The following is a 21,050-nucleotide window of genomic DNA, read 5'->3' as shown; positions in this document are numbered from 1 at the left end:
TAATTCTTCAAGCTAGTCATTACCATCTTTGGGAAGTATGTCAATAAACATGTATTTTCCTATCAAATTAACAAAATTATCCTAGTAAAGAATTATCTTTCAGTATCTTGCCTTCTCAGTTGCTTTAAGAGTAAGATAACCTAGTGAATATTCCACGGACTAACTAAACTTACCAACTCAGCAATTCTGTATTGGCAACTCTGAAGAAATCACATCAATTCTGTTTCCAGTTCATAAAAAGCGACACAATTAACCATTGCTACTCTAACCAGCAATTCTGTTACAAAGAGTCGGACAGTGCCAGGTCAAGTTTTGAAGTATCCGTGCATCTTAGGTTCCCTCCGAGAAGTACTCTCATGTGCGGTGTGCCTGATGCAATTCAATACACTCATGTTGATCCAATTGGTAAAAGCAACAGTAAGTAATTTTGGTCTATGAAGCATTTTGTTGACCTAGAAAAACCATAGGTGCTCAATCCCAACTCTCCCGAAGACAATAAATCTATGTTCCCTGACTCACCACAAAGTAAAAAAGCAGTGTAGCAGAAAGCCGACCATATTCTACATAGCTCTTTCTCAACTAGCTGATGTCTTGCCAAATACACCTACATTGGTAACTGATATGGATGTATCAAGTACAAGTTGTATATCTATGAGCTAGACGTAGTACGAGTTGGAAGTTCACGAGCTAAAAGCCTCTAACATACGCGGATGGTGAAAGGGGTGCAATAAAGAATTCGAGCTCCACTTCCTCTCACTGCGGGGGAGTAAAGAATTTGAGCTCCGCTTCCTCTCGTTATGCATAAAATACAAGCCCTACTTTTATGAAGCCTGAAGAAAGGAAATTGAAAACAAGTTCAAAGGAAGATCTTCGCCCAGAACTTTTACGAGGTTCCCCTAAAAAATCTCCTATAAATACCCTGCAGTATGTAAGGGAAAGCATAGGAGAAAAAGTACCAGGAAAGAAATAAATATGCCAGAGTATCAAAAATTGAGAATGCTTTTCTTGAGTTGTTCAATTAGCACCCTCATCAGTAACATACACTATGGCAACGTGTAGAACTACTGTAACATCTCTTATGTTTATATATTGCATAACATTTTGATCGATCAAACAATTTGGACGAACCTACGCATTCCTCCACTTCTATTCTGGATAACATTCTACAAAGAGCTTCACACGAAACTATAAGAATGAAAATTTTACGGAGAAAAACCATGATAGAACAGTTACCTGAAAAAGAATAACAATGATAGTCTCCATGTAAATCTGTAAAAAGAATCCATGAAATAAGAAAATTCATTCGATAAATCAAATTCACAGCCACAGGATAAATTGCAGCAGGCATCTACTTCATCGAATTTCTTCGAACGTTATGAAACAACAAGCAAACCAACCCGCAAGACATAATTATCTTCATCATCATCATCGTATTAATGTACCCAAATTATCCATCCGTATTATTTAACAGAAAAGCTTACACCTGATCACCGTGCCAACTTACTGCAGGGATTACCAAATTAAGGAATATCCCATGGTTTCGGCTCGGGAACAGCAACAACCATACCCTGGTGCTCAGGCGCGAGAACAACCTGGCATCCAAGCCTCGAATGCTTGTTCAGGACTCGATTCCTGGAATTCCGCTTCAAAACATACTGCTCGTCGTACGACGGCGGCGGCAGCTTCTCGAGCCACTCCTGTGCGATGTGGACTTCGCACTCGGCGGAGCAAGCGTCAATGTCCTCGAGGCGGTGAGAAGCGGGGTCAATCAAACCCTGATTGGACAGAGCCTTGAGCAAGGTCTGACCCGAGAGCCCAACCACTTCGCGCTTGTGACCAGCCGGGTCGATCGCGAAAAGTTTGACTATTCGATCTGCAACTTTTGCGGAGGAGGCGGAAGAGCGGGTGATGACTGCGCGCGCGGAAAGGGAGAGTGAGGGGGGTTTGGTAATTCGATAGGCGAGTTTGTGGAGTGTACAGATCGCCATTGTTACTTGCCAACGTTCAGAGTGGAGAAGCACCGGCCTCTTTCTTAATCGGACGTTTCTCTTTTCATCTCTCTCTCTCTCTCTCTCTCTCTCTCTCTCTCTCTCTCTCTACATATACATATATATATATATATAAAAGTTAAATTACAAGAAACTCCCCGAAAATTCACCATAATTAAATTTATTTCTTGTTATTTAAAAAATTATAAATTTCATAATATTAATGGTCATATAACGTATACTTCCTTATTAACAGCTCATTGAAGGGATATTTATTATATGATCATTAATTTCAAATGGTATTTGTAATTTTTTAAAGATATAATTATATTTATACTCCTTGATCTATGGTCTGTTTGTATAAATTATCCTAAACTTTTTAGATAATTACACATACACCCACCAAAATATTATTATCACTTATACAAATCAGCCCTTACTTTTTTAAAAAATTACACACACACCCTAAATATGTTAGCATCAATATACAAACTACCCTTATATTTTTGCTATCAAGAGTAGTTTCTATAATTATGTAAAAGATAGGAGTGGTTTGTTTAAATAGATCATAGGTTACGGGTGTAAATATAATTATTTTTTTAAAATAGCAATAAATATTAATAATTATGAAATTTATAAAAATGACGTTTTAGTTTTACTCCTTTTATTTTAGTCTTTCAATATGTTTAAATACAAAAGTTAATTTCATATATTAATAATACATTGTAAATGATATAAATAAACAATAAACTCTAATATATAATATATATATATATTTATATTTATATTGACTCAATTTCTTTTTTCTTTCTTCATAAATAAATAAAATCTATTTCAATCATAATTTTTGTTTAATGTACGAAATTTGAATTATATGTGGGATGTATCTTTTATCATTTTTCTTACATAAAAAAACACGGGTAAATTACAAAAGTCTCTTTTAAAATTTGTCATAATTTTAAATATTCACTTATTATTTAGACAATTACAAATACCTTATAAAATTAACAACCGTCTAACAAATACTCTCTACAATAGGTTGTCACGAGGATATATTTGTTGGACGGTCATTAATTCCAAGACAGTATCTATAATTTTTTAAACAACGAGATGTATTTATAATTATGATAAATTTAAAAAAAGAAAAAAAAAATCATTGTACTTTACCCAAAAAAACAAAGTAACAAGGGCGCATTAGCAATAAACGAGGGTTGAAAAATTAATCAATTTACTCTGTATTCTATTTAATATTGATTCGGAATTTAACACATTAAATTTGAACTGAACCCTTTGTTTTTTTAATAAATTTTTAAACCCGACTCGAACTCAATTTCAATTACCAAAAAATATGAAAGATAGAATATATTTGTCTACATCAAACTTACCAAAGCTCGTCCAAAAGAATCAAAACTTGATTTGCCTATCAACGGAACCATGTTCAAACGCAATTTTTCAAATTCGATAATATTTCAAACAAGTTCGAACAATTCCGATGATTCCATTTGTTTAAAGCCCTAGCAATAACTTTTATTTTTATGGATTGAATTTCATTTGACTATCTATAGTTTCAAGTGTGCTATAAAAGTTTTCTATAAATATATCGCCATGCTATTAAGTATTTTGATTTAGATAGGTGGAATAAAATAAACCGATTGAAATGTAATAATTGAATGTCTCATGATAAGTCCCATTCATCTACTCTTTACTTGAAATCGATGATTATCATAGTTATTCCGTTGACACCAAAAAATAAGAAAAAAAATGCAATTTTGGTCCACTAACTTAGGGGTGATGACATTTTTGGTCCAGGTCCATTCCAAAATAACATTTCAAAACATTGGTTCGTAAAATATAACAATTAATGTCCAAATTGTCCTAATTTCATCGGATCCCCCCTCCCCAAGCACGTGACTCCAAAGAATTTGGGGGGGAGGGGGGGTTAATTTTTTCGGCCAAGTTAGCCTATGTGGTAACTAATTTTTGAATAAAGGTGAAGTGGCAAGGTGAAAATTAATTGCCACGTAGGCTAATTTGGCCGAAAAAATGAAAAACTCCCACCAATTCTTCGGAGTCACTTGTTGGGAGAGTGGGGTATTCCGGTGAAATTAAAGCAATTTGGACGTTAATTGTCATTATTTACAAAGTATTGTTCTGAAATTGTGATGTTTAGAATTTTACACATAATTGAGAGACTAATTTGTAACTACTAAAAAAAATTAAATTTAATTATAAATAAATTATAGATCATAATTGAAATATAATAAAACTTGAATGAATTAAATCGGAGTTCATTATAATATTTGAGAGTAAATTATATTAATTAGAAAATTAGGTTGAACGTAATGAATTACTAAAAAAGTTAAATAAAATAAAAAAATAAATATATAAAATATAATAAAAAAAAGAGGGGTGGGCGGCACATGGTCACCCACCGCCTCAATCTTTTGGGGTAATCTCAGATAGCGGTTTTTCAACTATTTATATATATATATATATATATATATATAATTATGTCACCGCGTTCAGTGAACGTGGTGACAAGGTTAAATTCATTTTTTTTTTTATATATATAATCAGTCACCGCAATTTTTAATAAATTCTTTTTTTTAAGAACAATTGTGGCATCGCATTGTCATTTTAAAGGTCTCAAATTCACCGCATTTCTTTAAATTTTTCTTTTTAACAATTTCTCCCAATCTCTTTTTCTATAACATACTCACACACATTTACACCCACACAACACACATTTACACATATACAATTCCGTGAAATTTCAAGTATGAAATTTGGATTTTAATTTGTATCAATTTATATAATTATATTATTTAACTAGTCTGTTTATTAAATATTTATATTGATTGATATATTATTTAATTAGAATATTTTATGAGTTTGGCTATTTAAATTAGTGTTGAATTAAATATCACATTTGATATAAAAATGATATAGTTGATTACTTAAATTATTAGATTTGTTAGATTTAAATATTATTATAGTTAATCTATGCAATTCCATCGAAATTATTAACCAAATATGTATTCAATATAGGTGTTTAATTAAATTGTATAGTAAGGAGAAATTGAAAAAAAATTCATAGAAATGTACCAAAATTATATTTAAGAAATATTATGTTATTAATGAGAGAAAATTAGAGTTTTAATAGTAATCTAATTTAAGGATGTTATTAAAAATGATAGTTAAAAATATGTAAGGGGTTTGATTAAATAAATTCTTATGAGTTAGTTGATAAATTAAATATACACTTGAGAGGTTTAGAGAGTATAGTTATTTAAATGAAAATGGAATAAAGGGTTGAATTTCAATATAAATGATATGTTAAAATATTGGTGGAAAACGTACAAATATTATATAATATTTTATTGAAAATATATGATATTCCCAATATATTGATTATATGTGTAATACTTTACTATTGGACGGGACGAAAAAATAGATGATTAGCAGTTCCTTATGTTAACTAAAGCACTTTAAGATTTGAGGTGAGTATAGCTAATTGGAATTATATATATGTGTGTAGTTATATATATATTGGTTTCTTATATTTGATCGAGAACTTGAACTTATATTTATGTATGTGGATTTTATAAATTGGTTGTTTATATATTTAATCGTGGACTATTTGTTGGATTACCTTAATATTGATGAAATTGTTACTATGTGTTATATGTGATTGTAATATATGGACGTGAGGTATGATTATGTGGTCTTATTAGGTGATTGTTGAATGAAATCGAGTGAAAACGTTATTAATGAGAAAATATTTATTGTAGAGAATAGAATGACTAAGTTAGTGATATTGCTATTGTGAATTTGAAATAAAAGATGATGCTTACTTAGTGGGTATCATAGTCAATAGTTTACGATAATATGATTAATGGTGATGTGATATGAAAAATAAATGAGTTAAGCTAGATACTATGGAGCGTAGGGTACCGGGATATTCCGAGTAGCGGGGAATCTCCTTAATATTAGCTACACATTGAGGTGGTGTGGGGATATCATGTTTGTTGTAATGTATATGCTGATATTGCTACACACTGGGATAGGGAATAGGGGGATATCACATACAAGTTAGAACGGGTATCCTATGTTGTATATGATATGATATCGATTGAGATGATGATGACTGACAAAACCATTGACTGATGTACTCCAATTAGGGTAAAGCCTTAGAAATAAACGGTAACGTCAAATAAATACTATGTAGTGGACTGATTTATAGTTGTGGGTTTCTTACATATACTGTTGTTATATGACGAATATTTGTTAGTTGATGTGATTGCATTCTATATGACTTGCTACATGTATATATATAAACTGGTTAGCTATACTTACTGAGTAGGCAGCTCATTCCTTGTTATGTACTTTTCAAAAGATAGGTCACACTAACTAGCCAGATTGAACTTTGAGCCGTGCCATTATTCTTATTAGATGGGTCAGTTGTGATATTTAAAATTGGATTCTTGGCTGTTTGGTTGTTAAATATTCTAGTCTTTTGTCGGGTTTTGTGTTTAAAATTTTGTATTGTTGACTATTACGTTGTTTTCCTTTGAGATTATGTACATGAGGACATTTAGTGGGAGTGAATATAAACTTTTGACGATATCTATTATCTCTTATGATATTTATATATTATATTGATAAAATAGAATTTATTTTACAGATAAAAAAGAAATTACTTATAGAATGAGTTGTAATTAAGGAAAAGGCGGAGATTTGATAATTAAATGTAGTAAGTAGGAGGTGCTACAGAAATGCTATTTTGGAATGAAATTGGACCAAAAATACCATCATCCCTAAGTTAGTGGACCAAAATTACATTCTTCTTAAAAAAAAAAAAAAAGAAAAAAAATTGATCTAATTCGACATTAGAAGTACATTGATATTTTATCAACAATTAAATACTGCATACGTCATTTCATCTATAAATCTATTTTCCTCCCTATGAATTATAGTCTCAAATCTCAATTATAAGAATGCTAGTTCTACCTTTAGAATGAATATTTACTATATAATTTATGATCATACCAAACAGAGCCTTAAGATTCTTGGAGTTTTGGCATGCAAATTTAGCGGGGTTTCCACAAATTGCTCCACATTTTGGCAGCCCCCAAAATTATATACTGCGAAAATCATATCGTCCTCCCAATAAAATTTTGTATGTGGAGTTGGAAAGAGTTGATGGATTATCCACAAGAAAATTGAACGGGATTCACGCATGAGATGAGATCCTCCTCATTCTCCCCTTCTTCTACATGATTTCTTCCATGGCCATAAAGCTGGATTGTTTCACGCCCATCTGCAAATCAACTAATCCACAATAATTAATCCTTGTGCTTCATCGACGACGACCACAAATTACCCCCATGATCATGATTAATCTCCCTTAACTGCAGGATTTTTGGTTTTCCCTCTCCTTCGATTTCATCAATTTTTGGAGTAGTTTCATGTGTACATGGATCCGGCGGAGTTGAGTCGAGTGTTCGGGATGTTCGATCGGAATGGCGACGGCAAGATAAGCCGGGTGGAATTGAGCGAATCACTGGAAAAATTGGGGATCCACATCCCGGAGAAGGAGCTGAAGCAGATGATCGACAAGATCGACGTGAACGGCGACGGATTCGTGGACGAGGAGGAGTTCGGAGAGCTGTGCGCGGCGATAATGGCGGACGAGAGTAGGGGAGACGAGGAGGAGGACATGCGGGAGGCTTTCAACGTGTTCGACCAAAACGGGGACGGATTCATCACGGTGGAGGAGCTGCGGGCGGTGCTCGCATCCCTAGGGATCAAACAGGGGCGGACGGTCGAGGATTGCAAGCGGATGATCAAGAAAGTCGACGTCGACGGCGACGGAAGGGTTAATTTTGATGAGTTCCGACAGATGATGAAGGGCGGAGGATTTGCGACGTTGACGTCGTCATGACTAGCGCTCAGCCTCCGCCGCCGCCATCTACCAAGAACATCATATAATTTTCTTTATTTTTTTGTAAAAATATACAAATAAATAAAATTTGCATGTGGAAGATCAATTGAAGCAAATTGTTGTGGATTGTGAATGAAATAACCCTCAAAATTACTAACATACATCAAATTCCAATTATCTATTTTCCATAGTTTAATTTGTTTTGGTAAATGAATCAAGATGTGGAAAAGTGTGTTAGATACTCATTCTATATGTTTGATTTTTTACATGGATTTGGAAGAGTTCAATTTTTTGTTTTTCTTCTTTTTCCCTTTTTAATCCTTGAAAAATAGTGATTGAAGCATCCACTCAAGAATTTTGATTCTTGAATTCTTTCTCATAACAAAATATTTTAGGAAAAAATATAGTTAAAGCGTGAGTTTTGGCATAATTATAAATAACTCTAATTCTAACATCAATCTAATAACAAGTTCATTTTATTATGTATTCATTCGATTTTTATGGTGAATTAACCAAAATACTTTTTGAATTTTGAATTCTAATTTTATATATTTTTTAGAATGTTTTTAAGGATCGATATGCCCTATCAATTATTTATTTTATTCACTCTCATTTTTTTTTAATTTTTTTAAAAAATCAACAGGGACAAAGTTATAATGTCTACTTCCCATCTAGAGGCTGAGAAAACAACGTTTTTTGTACCATAAGTTAGAATAGTTTGCAATATTGATATTGTATTTTTCAAATTAGCTTGAAATAGTACCCAAAAAATAGGTTCCATTTTTATTTTTCATACTGCCGTTATGTTTCTAAAGGAAAGGCGCACGTGGCCGTTAAGTCATGCAGCAAGGTGAGCGAAAAAACTGAGGAAATGTATCTTTGTTACCATAATATAGGGTACTTTGCAGTATTATATACCACAATTTAGACTACCTTTGCTACATTGGTACCATATTCTCCAATTAAGGGGTATCCTTTTTCTATTTAATCATTGCCATCACCATAGGTTTCAGAAACACATACTACAAACAACATATGAAGTTATGTATCATCTCATGATAAGCAACAAATCCTATCTTGAAACAGGTAACCAATGTCATGTCCTAAATTTTGGTCGGGAGGTTGAGTAGCAGAAAGATAGTATCTTCATAGTATGTGTAACTGACAGGTTCACGCAAATTTAATCTATACTCTAGTGTTATTGACCATTTTTAGATGAGCACCTTTGGTAACGGGTTACCTCAAATCAAGGGGTTCAGTTAGGGTGGTTAATTAATCTAGTACAAATGAGTTGCCAAATAAATTGTATATGTAATACAAGCCCAAATTTAACTGAATGTGAATATAAAGAATTACACACTAAATTGAATAATATGGTATCAATATTGCAAGGTACCTTACATTGTGGTACCAATATTGCAAGATACCTTAAATTATGGTACTAAAAATGCAATTTTCTTATTTCTTACCGGCCTTTGCTATATGATTTGAATTGTCATATGCAACGCACATGGCCTTGCCGTTAGATATCTAACGACAATATAAAAAATGCAAATGGAGCCTATATTTTTTTATGCCATTTCAAGCTATTTCGAAAATATAGTACTAATATTGCAAAGTACCCTAAATTATAGTATAAAAATTACAATTTTCTCTCTAAGGGCTACATGATTATTTTTAATTTGAGGAGGGTATAATTTCTTAAACAACAATAAGATATTCGTAATTATACCAAATTTCAAGAAAAGCAATTATAGTTTATTTTTAATTTAGTTTTTAGTTTTGAAAATCATCTTTTTTTTTAAAAAAAAAAGGAATTAATGATGCCACGATAAATCTTACTGATTGAAAGATGTAATTAATGTGCATATATACATACAACATAATTAAAACACACATATAAATAGCAATTGCTAAAAACCAAATTTGAAGATGGGACTAAACATATCCAAATGGAAGTATAGATGAAACCATTAGTACAGGTTCTCCTTCATCACAAAACCGTGACACAAAGCTATGAATTATGCATATCTTCACCCACTAAAGCATATATTTTTCCTTTGGGTAAATTACCATGAACCATTATGAAATTTAATTAACTGCGAATGCGTTTTCATTATTTAAAAAATTATCAATATTTTAATATTTAATAAAATTATGTAAAAATTGAATAAAAATTCAAAATTATTAATTTTTATTCTTGCTGTATTTTTTTTAAAAAGAATTATAAAAAAAATAAGGTGGATGAAATTTTTTTAAAAATTATTAAAAAAAACTAGCTAATTCACTATAAAAATTAGATAAAAGTCTACCAAAAAACTAACAAATTGGGCTAACTGTTAGGCGATCATTAAAATCAATAGAATATTAATAATTTTTCAAACAGCAAAAAAATATTTGTAATTATGTCAAATCTCATCATGTTTCTTTGTCTTTGAAGCAATAATAGAATAAGAAGAATAACTGAGCAAAGAGTAACACGAATGTATCTTCAACTTCAAGGCTATGGATTTCAAATTTCCTGATATCAAGCAGTACCATTGCAGCATCACTATACATAAATCTAAGATGCAGTGTTCACTAACCCTCCTTTATTCAGTGAACTACTGAAGCTATCAAGAGAGTAACTGATGTCGACAAGGCAGGTTACTGACCTTCACTCTTCGAACGCCAACAAAGTTCGGTTGAATAGCATAAGGACTATAGGGTTACAGAAGCCGTCCCCAACTTTGACAGTGCTTGACAAGAAGCTTATTGAGAGGCTCATTTTCACACTTCCAGGGGATTAGGCTGCAAATCTACGCTACGGTGTATACCTCTCATTCTGATTTCAGAAGGAAGCAGAATGTATAGGGTGCTATGTTCCGAAAATGGAACTAACTTAATGCTTATATATACAGAAAATATCAACGCAACTACAGCAGATAAGGACTAAATCTCATTGCTGCTTATGCCTTGGAGATGGTCAGTGCTTCAGCTTCTGCTTTTCTCACATTTTGAACAACTGCCAGAACCTTCGTACTCAAACGGTCAGATTTATTCTCGATATCGGCCAGCAGATTGATCAATCTTTCTCTGTACGCTGCAGCTAGTTCTTCCTGTCGCTGCAGCTCTTTAGCGAGTTCTTGAATTTTCTTATCCTTGTCACGCTACACCGAGGAGTGAACAAACCAAAATGCTTAGAAACAGAATAGGGACATGGAAAAACTTGATCATTATATATTTTTCACACCTTCAAATCACATTAACTGTTGATCATGCAATTAAAGTTACCATAAATTACTTGAGACCAAATATAGTCCCTTGTTAAGATTCTTTTTCCTAACTTTTCTATATGCTAAATAGGCATTAGATACTATTTTCCTGATCTTCTTTAATAACCCTGAGTCGACTGCCAGCAATTTATGTAAGTTACAGGCAAACATGGTGATCAGCATCAAACCTTCAAAAGTACTCCAGCAAAGGGTTTCTCTAGTTCTGTATGCTATTCACTGGCATGAGGCCAACAAAAGTTGAAAACTAATTTCAATGACTACAAATACCCTTTTCAAATCTTGTTACACGCAAACAACATCCTGAACAGACAATAAGATGAAACGTTCTTAAATCTTAATTCTTGTAACTTGAGCTGTGCCAGCAGAGCACCATCTTCTAACATATTACCTGATTATCCATGTGTATAAAATTGATTGAAAATATAAAAAGCTTCAGATCGGTAATTAACAAATATCTACTTATCTGGTTTTATTAACACTCTTATGAACCCCAGAACTCGTCTTGCTTTGTCTAATTGAAGCCCTGTAGCTGCTCCAAAACTCCAATATATAGTTAAGTCTATAAAGTTCTTCAATAACCCAGCTCCCAGACATTCTAATCTTGAAATTTTAGAAAACGTGGCAGAAGAATGTAAGGGAAAGGAAATCCAAACCATAGAAACAAATAAGTTACATAAAATGACCAAATCCTTCCTGAAAGTACTGCTAGTGAGATACATCATCAGTATTATTGGGATGACAACAGAAGCGAAGAACAGATAAACTAGCAAGGCGAAAGAAATCCCAACAAATTGCATAAGTTAGAAAGCATACCAGATTATTATATTCATGAGCACTGACATTCAGAGGATGGTTATGCTCCTTGATGAATCTAGTAACTACCCACCTTCCAGACTTCTCTAGCTTGAACATTAATGTTGCCTTGCAACCTTCACGTGCATTAGGCTGTGGCTTTTTCTCCTGACCCACTTTGCCTTTTGGGCTAGGAGAAACTCCCTGTTTGTTACAACCGAGACGACGAGCAAGAGTTTTACCATCAACCTCAGAACGGCGGCGCTGCATAATGCGCATCACAAATCCTACCTTCCTAGCATAATCATTATAAAATCTCTTCGCATCATCTTCTGACTCGAATTCCATCCCCACATATGGTTCAAGAACTTCACCCCCTTCTACCTGCTTTGCATTGTCCTCAAACTGACCTAAATTATCTTCTTCCAGATCATCATACTGCCAATCACCCCTATCCAACTCACTATCATTTCCTTCAACCACTGCAGTTCGACATGAAGCCAAAACCACCATGTTACAAGGTTAGTATTTTTGTGACAATCATCCGAATGCTTCTATCAAGTGAATGCATCATAATAGATCGAAATAAGCTTTGCTTCTAGCATAACAATGATATAATCTTTCAAATCCAGCTTTCAACAGTAGGCAAGGGAAACAATCGGACAAAACACTACAACAAATACATACATACAGACATACAAACATAACTGTTTTACTTCTAACATAAATCAAAATGCATTTGAATCCAATCTGAGCTACTTCGGGGGGGAAATAAAAGTAGACGCTACAAGGGGAGATTTCAAAGAAAATGGGAGGTACACGAACAAAACCTTTTCTCAAACATACACAATACAGCAGACCAATGGACAATGATTTCGCAGCGTGTTTATTTCTAGAAAATCTATACAAAATTTTGTCCGCAGATATATGAGGAAACAATGGCTAAACATACATTAGCAAACCGTACCCTTCAATCCTTAAAAAAAAGATCCCTAGAACAGAAATCAACATCTGCCCAACAGTTTCTTGTAAGACTCCAAACTCCGGCTTCCGAAGCCCGCAAAAGATCAGTACAAATCTGATTCAAACTAATCATGAAAGAAAAAACAAAAAGAACCCCAATTGAGGGCCGACCAATGTGCGTGCATGCATGCATATAAGTAGATACTAAACGAAAAAGAGTGATCAAGACCGGTTTCTTACTTGTCGCTGTGAGAAGAAGAACAAAGAAACGGAAGGAATGTTGAGATGTCAGAAATCTCCGAATGCAAGTACGGCCAGTTTCCGGGTCTTTTAACCTCAACTTTGAAGCGGAAACTCCGCAGAATATGGTGGCCCACCCGTTTCCCCGACTTACTATTTGGGTGTGTACTAATTTACTAACTATTCGGGTCAAATTATTATTTTTTTCGAAAAAAAGTAAATTATAATAGACTGTGTTAATATTTATCTTCATTATAAATATTTTTTATTATTTTAAAAATTATAAATATTTTCTTAAAATTAACAATTGACTAATAAATATTCTCTTATAATGGACTGCCATAAAAGGGTTTTTATTAAAAAATCGATAATTCTAAGGAGATTTTATTAATTTTTAAATAACGAAAAAATATTTATAATTATAATAAATATCAAGGCAGTATATTATAATTTTTCCAAATAAAAAAAGATAAATTACATTTGACACCTTTTAGAATTATGGGTCCACTGTAATTATTCAAGCAACTCCCCATATTTGTAGAATTACGAATATCCGTGTCAACGGTGATTATAACTATAACATTAATAACTGTACTTGTAAATCTGTAATGGACATTTAGTATTTATGTAACTAGACCGAATATTAGAGAGTGCTAGTGTAATTTAACAAAAAAAAAAAAAAAACATATTAAGACGAGTTTCATATTTAAATTATTAATACACATTTAAATATAGTATTTTCTTTCAAACTCACAATTGACTCTAATTTTATTTCATATTGAATGAAATATTTTCTTTTAATATATCTAAGTACACATGTACTCGTATACAATAATTTTAGTATTGGGCTAATGAGGTTTAGCTCAGTTAGCGAAATTGAGGCTCCATAACTTTATAGATCATGAATTTAAATCCTGTCATGTGTATGGGATGTTGTTCCTACTGTATAGTAAGTATTCTATACTGTAATATATATGTATTTTTGTTGAGTCCATATACTCGATAATTCATACAAATTAGTATTTCTGAGCAATTTTGATTGAAACGATTACGACATTAAACAAATTTTATGTACAGTAAATGATGATAAAATAACACAATTTTCACTGGCCCTTCATAATACATCTTTTATTTTTTTGACAATTTAAATTGTTTGTGTTCATTATTAAAAATATTTTTGTATTCGCTAATATTCATACGAAGTCCATAATAGTCGTGTGGTACCGTACATTAATCAAAACCATATCTACATGCGGATTAAATTTTTTGTCGTAACTAATATTGCATCTTCTGTTTTATTTTATATATGCGCGTCATTTGAATAAAAAATGACATTATTAATTTTATCTAAGATTTTATATACATTTTCTGTATATATAAAACGAAATAAAAGATGCAACTGAAATTGCAATAGAAAATTCAATCCAATCTACACGAGAAAAGTATTTAATTAAAATTATTTTTTTTCATTCTTATTCTTAAGATATTACGTCGATTTGTATAAAAAATTTATAATAAAATAATATAATACAAATATATTTTTTGTACTATCACGTCTTTTTACACGAAAATAAAAAATGGATAATTTTACTCTCATCTCCTGAGATTTAGTGTGTGCTTCCGTCTAATAATAACTAATATTTATTAAATTTATTAATATTAATAAAAAATTAAATAAAAATTAATATTTATCACGATTAATTGATTATTGAAATCTTTTTGGCACTAATTTGAAGTATTAATATTAACTCCCACAACCCCAGCTGTAAAAGATTTTCAAAAGCTAAAGAAAGGTGCTGGTGCGGAGAAATCCAGATCCACGCTTCCCCTCACCCTTGGGTTATACATTGCATCAATAAAGATAGATAGATTGTAATCCCATCCAGTCCCCCAACAGCACATTGAAGATTTACAGCGTAATTCATCCAGGAAAAAGGTGTTTGTAACTTCTCTCTTTTTATTTTTCGTCGCCTTTCTTCAACATTTTAAGTTGGAAGATGTTTAATTTTTTTGCTTCCTGTTGACTTTTGTTGGACCTGATGAGTTACTTCACCTTGTTAGCTCTATGTTCTTGGATTTTGCATAATCATCGCTCAGTCTGTACTGTGAGGCTCGTTGATTTAGTGTATGATTAGCTGTGTGTTTTTGGATTTTTAGCTGTTAATTCAGTTTCAGTAGCAATTAACTCCGCATTTTGTTTAGATTCTATGGATTGATTTTCCGTTACACCTCATCTATGATTTAGGAGTCTGGAAGATTCAATTTGTTGTTGCAGCATTGTCTGTTGTTCAGGTTACTATAAGAAATTACGAGGTTCTACTTCCATAGTCACCTCGCCACTGATACAATTTCTGCTTGTTTTAACATAATAGCAGAGATGGAGCCAGGGCGGACTGGAACGTGCGGTCTCCCTCCGTCTCTGAGTCAGTGTATTCTTGAACTGTATATGTAAATTAGATGGAATTCAAAACTTTGGCCTCCTTCAGGTTAGTAAATTGCGAACCGTGCAGTTGAAATATCTATGTTGGCACTTAGGCTGTGGATTCCGGTTCTGTCCGGGCATAATAAATTATTTTGTCCATAATTATTTATCTATTTCATAATTTTGTATTGGTTAGAATGTCATGACTTATTTAAAAGTCCCAAGAGCTAAAAGAACTTACGCACAAAGAAATTAAAAGTGAAACCTTTAGTACATTTTAGGCGTTATTGATCAAATATAGAACAGATAAAGGAACTAGGAATCTTACTATTAATCCTACTGCAATTTAGAGAGGAGATGGTGTAGTTCAGTACATTTTACTCCATAGCTCAGCCTATTAACATATGCTGATGCAATCTATAATTTGGCTTAAAGAAACATGACTACGCGACTCAACTTTCTAAGTACTATCTTGTTGTTAGTAGGAACTAATGCTTATGCTAGGAATTTTCTTTGCTGATATTGGTTAAAAGATTTTGCCAATTCTCATTTCATTTTGCAATTCACCCATAATCCTACTGTTTCTATGCTGGAAGATTTTTTACTTGAATATACCGTTAAAAGGATTTGAACTATGTACTTGTCTGAATAATCGCTCACTCAAAAACCTCATAATCCAAAACCCAATTTGATGTGTTTGTTCCTTCTGCATCCATGGTAAGATTTTTCTTCAAAATGCTGTTATTGATTCCATCATTGACAGCTTGCTTCTTAAGCAAAGAGGGATGTTCTTTGGTTGTTGCTGCTAAGTTCCAACTGGTTGTTGCACTTCATTCAGCTTTGTGTATTTTACAACTATGAATTTATATGACCTTCAAGCACAATATGCTTCTCGATTATCTTTCTCTGTGTCAGACTTTTAGACCTATCATTTGCTGCTCCTTTTGTATTTTTTAAGTATTGAAGTTGACTGTTTATAGAGTTTCTAAAATTGGAAAAGTGAAAATTTTGGGTATGTTTACTTTTTTGACCTCAGTAGTAGTTGTTCGAATAAGCATCGCCACAGGTTTATCTCTCCATCGAATCAAATTGGCCAAAGGTGTGCGTTCATGAGCCCATGCTAAAGTTTCAATCAATTCCTGCCAATATCCACGCCAGGAGATTAAGAACATAAATCCAGTAGCCCAAACAAGATGTCCAAATAAGAACATCCATGCCCAGACCGATAAACTATTCATACCAAAAGGGTTATATCCATTGATAAGTTGTGAAGAGTTTAACCATAAATAATCTCTTAGCCAGCCCATCAAATAAGTGGAAGATTCATTAAACTGTGAAACGTTACCCTGCCATAATGTGATGTGCTTCCAATGCCAATAAAAAGACATTATTACTTTAAGTGATATGGCATTTTGAGAAAATAAGGTATGTATTTTGGATGGAGCTTAACTTTGGGATGTTAAAAAAGAGGGAATAGTAGTGATAAATCTGGGAAATAGGGAGTATGATGTGTTTTCCTTGAAGTAACTTACTGTTTCCTTTCCATGAAATGAAATTAATATCTTGTAGAAAACTATTGTCAGGGTGCTGAGAGCTGTTTATATGAATATGTTTTCTTCAACTGAGTTAACATAACATATCGATCATCATGTATCCAAATGTTCTACAAGAGTACTGCCTGTGCCCTACTTTTTCTTAGTTTTTTCCTATGGAAGTGCAGATTCTTGGGAGATGGCAACACAAGGAGAGAATCACCCTTACGTTCCAAGAGATCTGAAATTGCCTGGTTATGTGCCTGTATTCCTTTCCCAATCAACTATTCTTAGCGTTTATGGCATTGCTTCATTGCTGGTCATCTCCTTCATGTGGATTTTATCTGGTGCACCTTCAACATCTACTTACTGTTATATTCCTATGTTTTATTGGTGGATATATCTGTGAACTAGTATCTGCAGACCTCTACTTGAAATGAAATCTGAGCGCAATGTCTCCTCTGGTCTGGCTACTCTTTTTGTCATACAAGACACTAATAACTAAAGCGATGAGAGTCTGAACAGTGTTGAGACTATCAATCAAATCATCTCTCCTTTATAAAGCATTTTCTTTAATACTTTTTCTCTTTTCTTTTCTTTCTTTTTTTGTGTGTCTGTGTTTGTGGGTAATGGAATTGCCTTCTTTTTCATATTTTGGCTTGTGCCATAGCCAAAAACTTGTATGAATCCTTTTTCTGAATGCTTGGATTTTGTCGGAAGTTGGACTTTATCTCCTCTCACCAGATATCCCAAAAAAGGCTCTAATTTGGTATCATACATAGCAAAAAACAGAGTCTGAGGTTTATTTTCTAGGATCTGAATAAATGGTTTCCAACTCTTCGATATGAGACAGGGTTGATGATTTCTTTCAGATGACATTGTATAGGTGGGAAATTATAATGGTAATGCTTCATCTTTTCCTTTGTGCCAGGGCGGTTTCGTAAGATATCAAAAGTTGACAGACTACTAATGTGCTGGTGGATATTCACTGGCCTGACTCACATTATTCTTGAGGGGTATTTCGTCTTTTCTCCGGAATTTTATAAGAAGAAGACTCCTCATTACCTTGCAGAAGTTTGTAAGTTCTTGGTCTACTCTTTCATCATTTCATGAAGCTACTTTAGTTCCTTAGAAATGAAAATTGGCAGGGAAAGAATACAGCAAAGGCGATTCAAGATATGCAGGACGAGATTCTGGTGTAGTTGCTGTTGAAGGAATTACAGCTGTTCTGGAAGGTCCAGCTTGTCTCCTTGCAGTGTATGTATAACGTAACCAATCCATTTTTCTTGTGAATTCACCCTATGGATAATTATAAGGCCGTCACTGCATACAGTCATGTAAAATCTTCAAAACTTAAAGAGTTGTCAATCTAATTATCCTTTACTTCTATAAGTTGTCACTCTTTAGTCGACCTATTTTCCCATCTGGCAGGTATGCTATAGCAACAAAGAAGTCGTACAACCACATACTTCAAGTGGCCATCTCTCTCGGGCAGCTCTACGGAACTGCTGTGTATTTCCTTACATCTCTCTTGGATGGAGATGACTTCGCGGCAAGTACATATTATTATTATGCATACTACGTCTTTGCTAACGGATGGTGGGTTCTAATACCGACCATCATTGTTATCCATTGCTGGAAGAAAATATGTGCAGCGTGCCAGGTCCTAGAACAGAAAAAGGCCAAAACCCGTTGAGTTCGAACAAACCATTTATTCCTCCATTGATGTCAACCTCTTTTATTTAGCGATACCTGGACCCAGTGATACCAGTATTGGTATGTCCAGGTGCAGTTTTCATGTTGATCAAATTGCAAACTTCTCATGTGTTTTGTCCAATTTAAAACTGCCTGCACTTGCTAACTATTTCTTGTTTTTGCTTTTTCTTGTACCCCTTTCCACAATGTTCAACAAATTTATCTTTTACATGGTAGGCATGTGAAATCATAATCCAGGTATATTTTAATTTTCCAGGAATTGGTCCTCATAATTTAATAAACCTTCAGAATGCATGTCTTTTGGGGTTTAGTACTTGTTTTGGTTTTCATTTCTCGAATTCAACAAAAGCCCTAATTACCCATCCTCAATTGAAGCAGCAAGCTGGTGGTGGGTTATGGGTTGGTGAAATTGGGCTCCCAGGTAAGTCGGCAATTGAAACAAAATATGCTAAACAAAATAAAATGACATAATTTTTACCATATTAGAAAAATATAAAAATATAATAAAATTTGAATTGGAAAATTTATTAAAAAAATATAATTTTTCACTACGATTAATTACTATAGAAAAAAAAATTATGATAAATATAAATTAACCATCACTTCGCAACAATTATTAGCCATTATTTTTACAAATGTAGCCAAAACATTAACCGTGGCCAAAACTATGACAAATATTTCACTATAAGAATATAACTCAATAACTACAAAAAAAATTGATGCTAAAGTTAGTGTCGAGCTAATTAGTAAGTAAAATTTGCATTGCTAATCTACACTGCTTAATATATATTATAAACAATCCGTTGCTAAGTTCATTGGCAAGTAAACTTTTGTTGCATATTAGCAAGTAAAATCTTGTATTAAATAATAATGTAATATAGCAACGAGAATTTTACTTGTTAATTATCTCGACGCTAATTATTTTTTGTTGATATCAAGTTATTTTCTTGTAGTGTTTTAAATTATGGTTAAAATCATGACGCATATTGATTTAACGTGGTAAGAATTTAAATTTTTGTTTAATTTTATTTAACCGTAATTAATAGTAGTGATTTACCATAATTATTAGTGTAGCAAAAACTTATTATTATTATCATTTTTTTTTATAACGATTCAAATTAGCCCTTTAAGTTAATTTAACCCGGTCTCCCCTTCACCGAGAAGGGAAAAAAGTAAATCCTAGCAAAAATATTGCTGCAATTAATTTAGTAAAATATTTTGTTTTTATTGAAATAAAATTTTTAGTTTAATTTAATTATTAAATAAATCAACATCAAATAAGTCTTAATGGAATTCCAATTACTAAAATATATTTAAATTTGATTTACTATAATTATCAAATCATGGAAGTTCAAATTTAAATAATTATTTTAATCATGAATTTAGGGTCGAGCATCTAATATTTTGCTTATCCCTTTCCTAGGTGTTTGATGGAGCTAAAGGTACGTCTTGACCTGCATGCTTGTTGATTCTCACGTGATTAGATCTTGATTCTTGACAATAGTAAGTCAGCTATAATTATCCTAACCGACACACTTAACACAAATATAATCCGCCTTAATAAATCTATGAGATATGGTTCTTGTTTTTTTTAATTTTATTAAAATAAGACATAATAATTTAGTACAGCGTACTCCTAAAATATCGGAGAGGTCAAAACTATTGAAAGGAGAACAAAGTTGATAACTTTAAATACAATTTTTCTTATTTGATTTTTTTTTAATTAAAATGGACAATATATTTTATATGTGTATATATATATCCCACTTGCATTTATGTATGTATATGTTAAGTAGAAATCCACCATTTTGTAATACAAATTCAAGAAAGTCGCATTTGGAAGTCTTTTTCTTCTATGACGACTATAAAAATTCTGATGCAATGTTGCGCGGGAAATGACATCTTCAGTTCACATCCATCGGGTTTGACCAAATTTAAATTAGGTATACTAATATACTTATTACGTGATTATTGTATAATTTTAAAAAATTAATTAATTACATGATAATGACATATATGTTAATCCAAGAAATTTTAGAGTAGACCAAGTATTGTGAAATTTGAATAAATTACGCCACAAGTATAATACACTTATTATGTGATTGGTGTGTAATTCAAACAATCGATCCATCACATAACAAATATATCATGTTTGCTGTGTAATTGATTGGATTCGAG

The 21,050-nt window shown here is 32.6% G+C and overlaps 4 protein-coding genes across 5 annotated transcripts; 2 read left to right on the top strand and 2 right to left on the bottom strand.

Annotated features, from left to right (window-relative positions):
- Positions 1-1,281: 1,281 nt before the first annotated feature.
- On the bottom strand, positions 1,282-2,104 carry LOC105163779 (uncharacterized). The gene has a single exon (XM_011082240.3). It carries the CDS (start codon positions 1,986-1,988, stop codon positions 1,521-1,523), a length of 468 nt encoding a protein of 155 aa, XP_011080542.2. The 5' UTR covers positions 1,989-2,104; the 3' UTR covers positions 1,282-1,520.
- A 4,890-nt stretch (positions 2,105-6,994) lies between these two features.
- Positions 6,995-8,073, top strand: UNE14 (EF hand calcium-binding protein family). Its single transcript, XM_011082242.3, has one exon. The coding sequence runs from the start codon at positions 7,465-7,467 to the stop codon at positions 7,930-7,932; it is 468 nt and encodes a 155-aa protein (XP_011080544.1). The 5' UTR covers positions 6,995-7,464; the 3' UTR covers positions 7,933-8,073.
- Positions 8,074-10,443: 2,370 nt separating this feature from the next.
- On the bottom strand, positions 10,444-12,512 carry LOC105163781 (Far-red impaired responsive (FAR1) family protein). Its single transcript, XM_011082243.3, has 2 exons — positions 12,021-12,512; positions 10,444-11,081 (listed from the first exon to the last, which is right to left on the bottom strand). Exons 1-2 carry the CDS (start codon positions 12,510-12,512, stop codon positions 10,881-10,883), a joined length of 693 nt encoding a protein of 230 aa, XP_011080545.2. The 3' UTR covers positions 10,444-10,880.
- Positions 12,513-14,965: 2,453 nt separating this feature from the next.
- HYD1 (C-8,7 sterol isomerase) lies at positions 14,966-19,127 on the top strand. Of its 2 annotated transcripts, XM_011082244.3 has the most exons (6): positions 14,966-15,138; positions 15,578-15,688; positions 17,345-17,503; positions 18,088-18,234; positions 18,305-18,413; positions 18,588-19,127. In XM_011082244.3, the coding sequence occupies exons 3-6, from the start codon at positions 17,356-17,358 to the stop codon at positions 18,850-18,852; spliced, it is 669 nt and encodes a 222-aa protein (XP_011080546.1). In that variant the 5' UTR covers positions 14,966-15,138; positions 15,578-15,688; positions 17,345-17,355; the 3' UTR covers positions 18,853-19,127. The 2 variants fall into 2 exon arrangements, with proteins under 2 accessions (XP_011080546.1, XP_011080547.1); XM_011082245.3 differs by lacking the exon at positions 15,578-15,688.
- Positions 19,128-21,050: the final 1,923 nt, after the last annotated feature.

This window comes from Sesamum indicum, linkage group LG6, assembly GCF_026168435.1.
Source record: "Sesamum indicum cultivar Baizhima isolate 11 linkage group LG6, ASM2616843v1, whole genome shotgun sequence".
Taxonomy (NCBI): Eukaryota; Viridiplantae; Streptophyta; class Magnoliopsida; order Lamiales; family Pedaliaceae; genus Sesamum; species Sesamum indicum.
The sequence above is the reverse complement of the archived record's forward strand: the minus strand, read 5'-3'. Positions and strand labels throughout refer to the sequence as shown.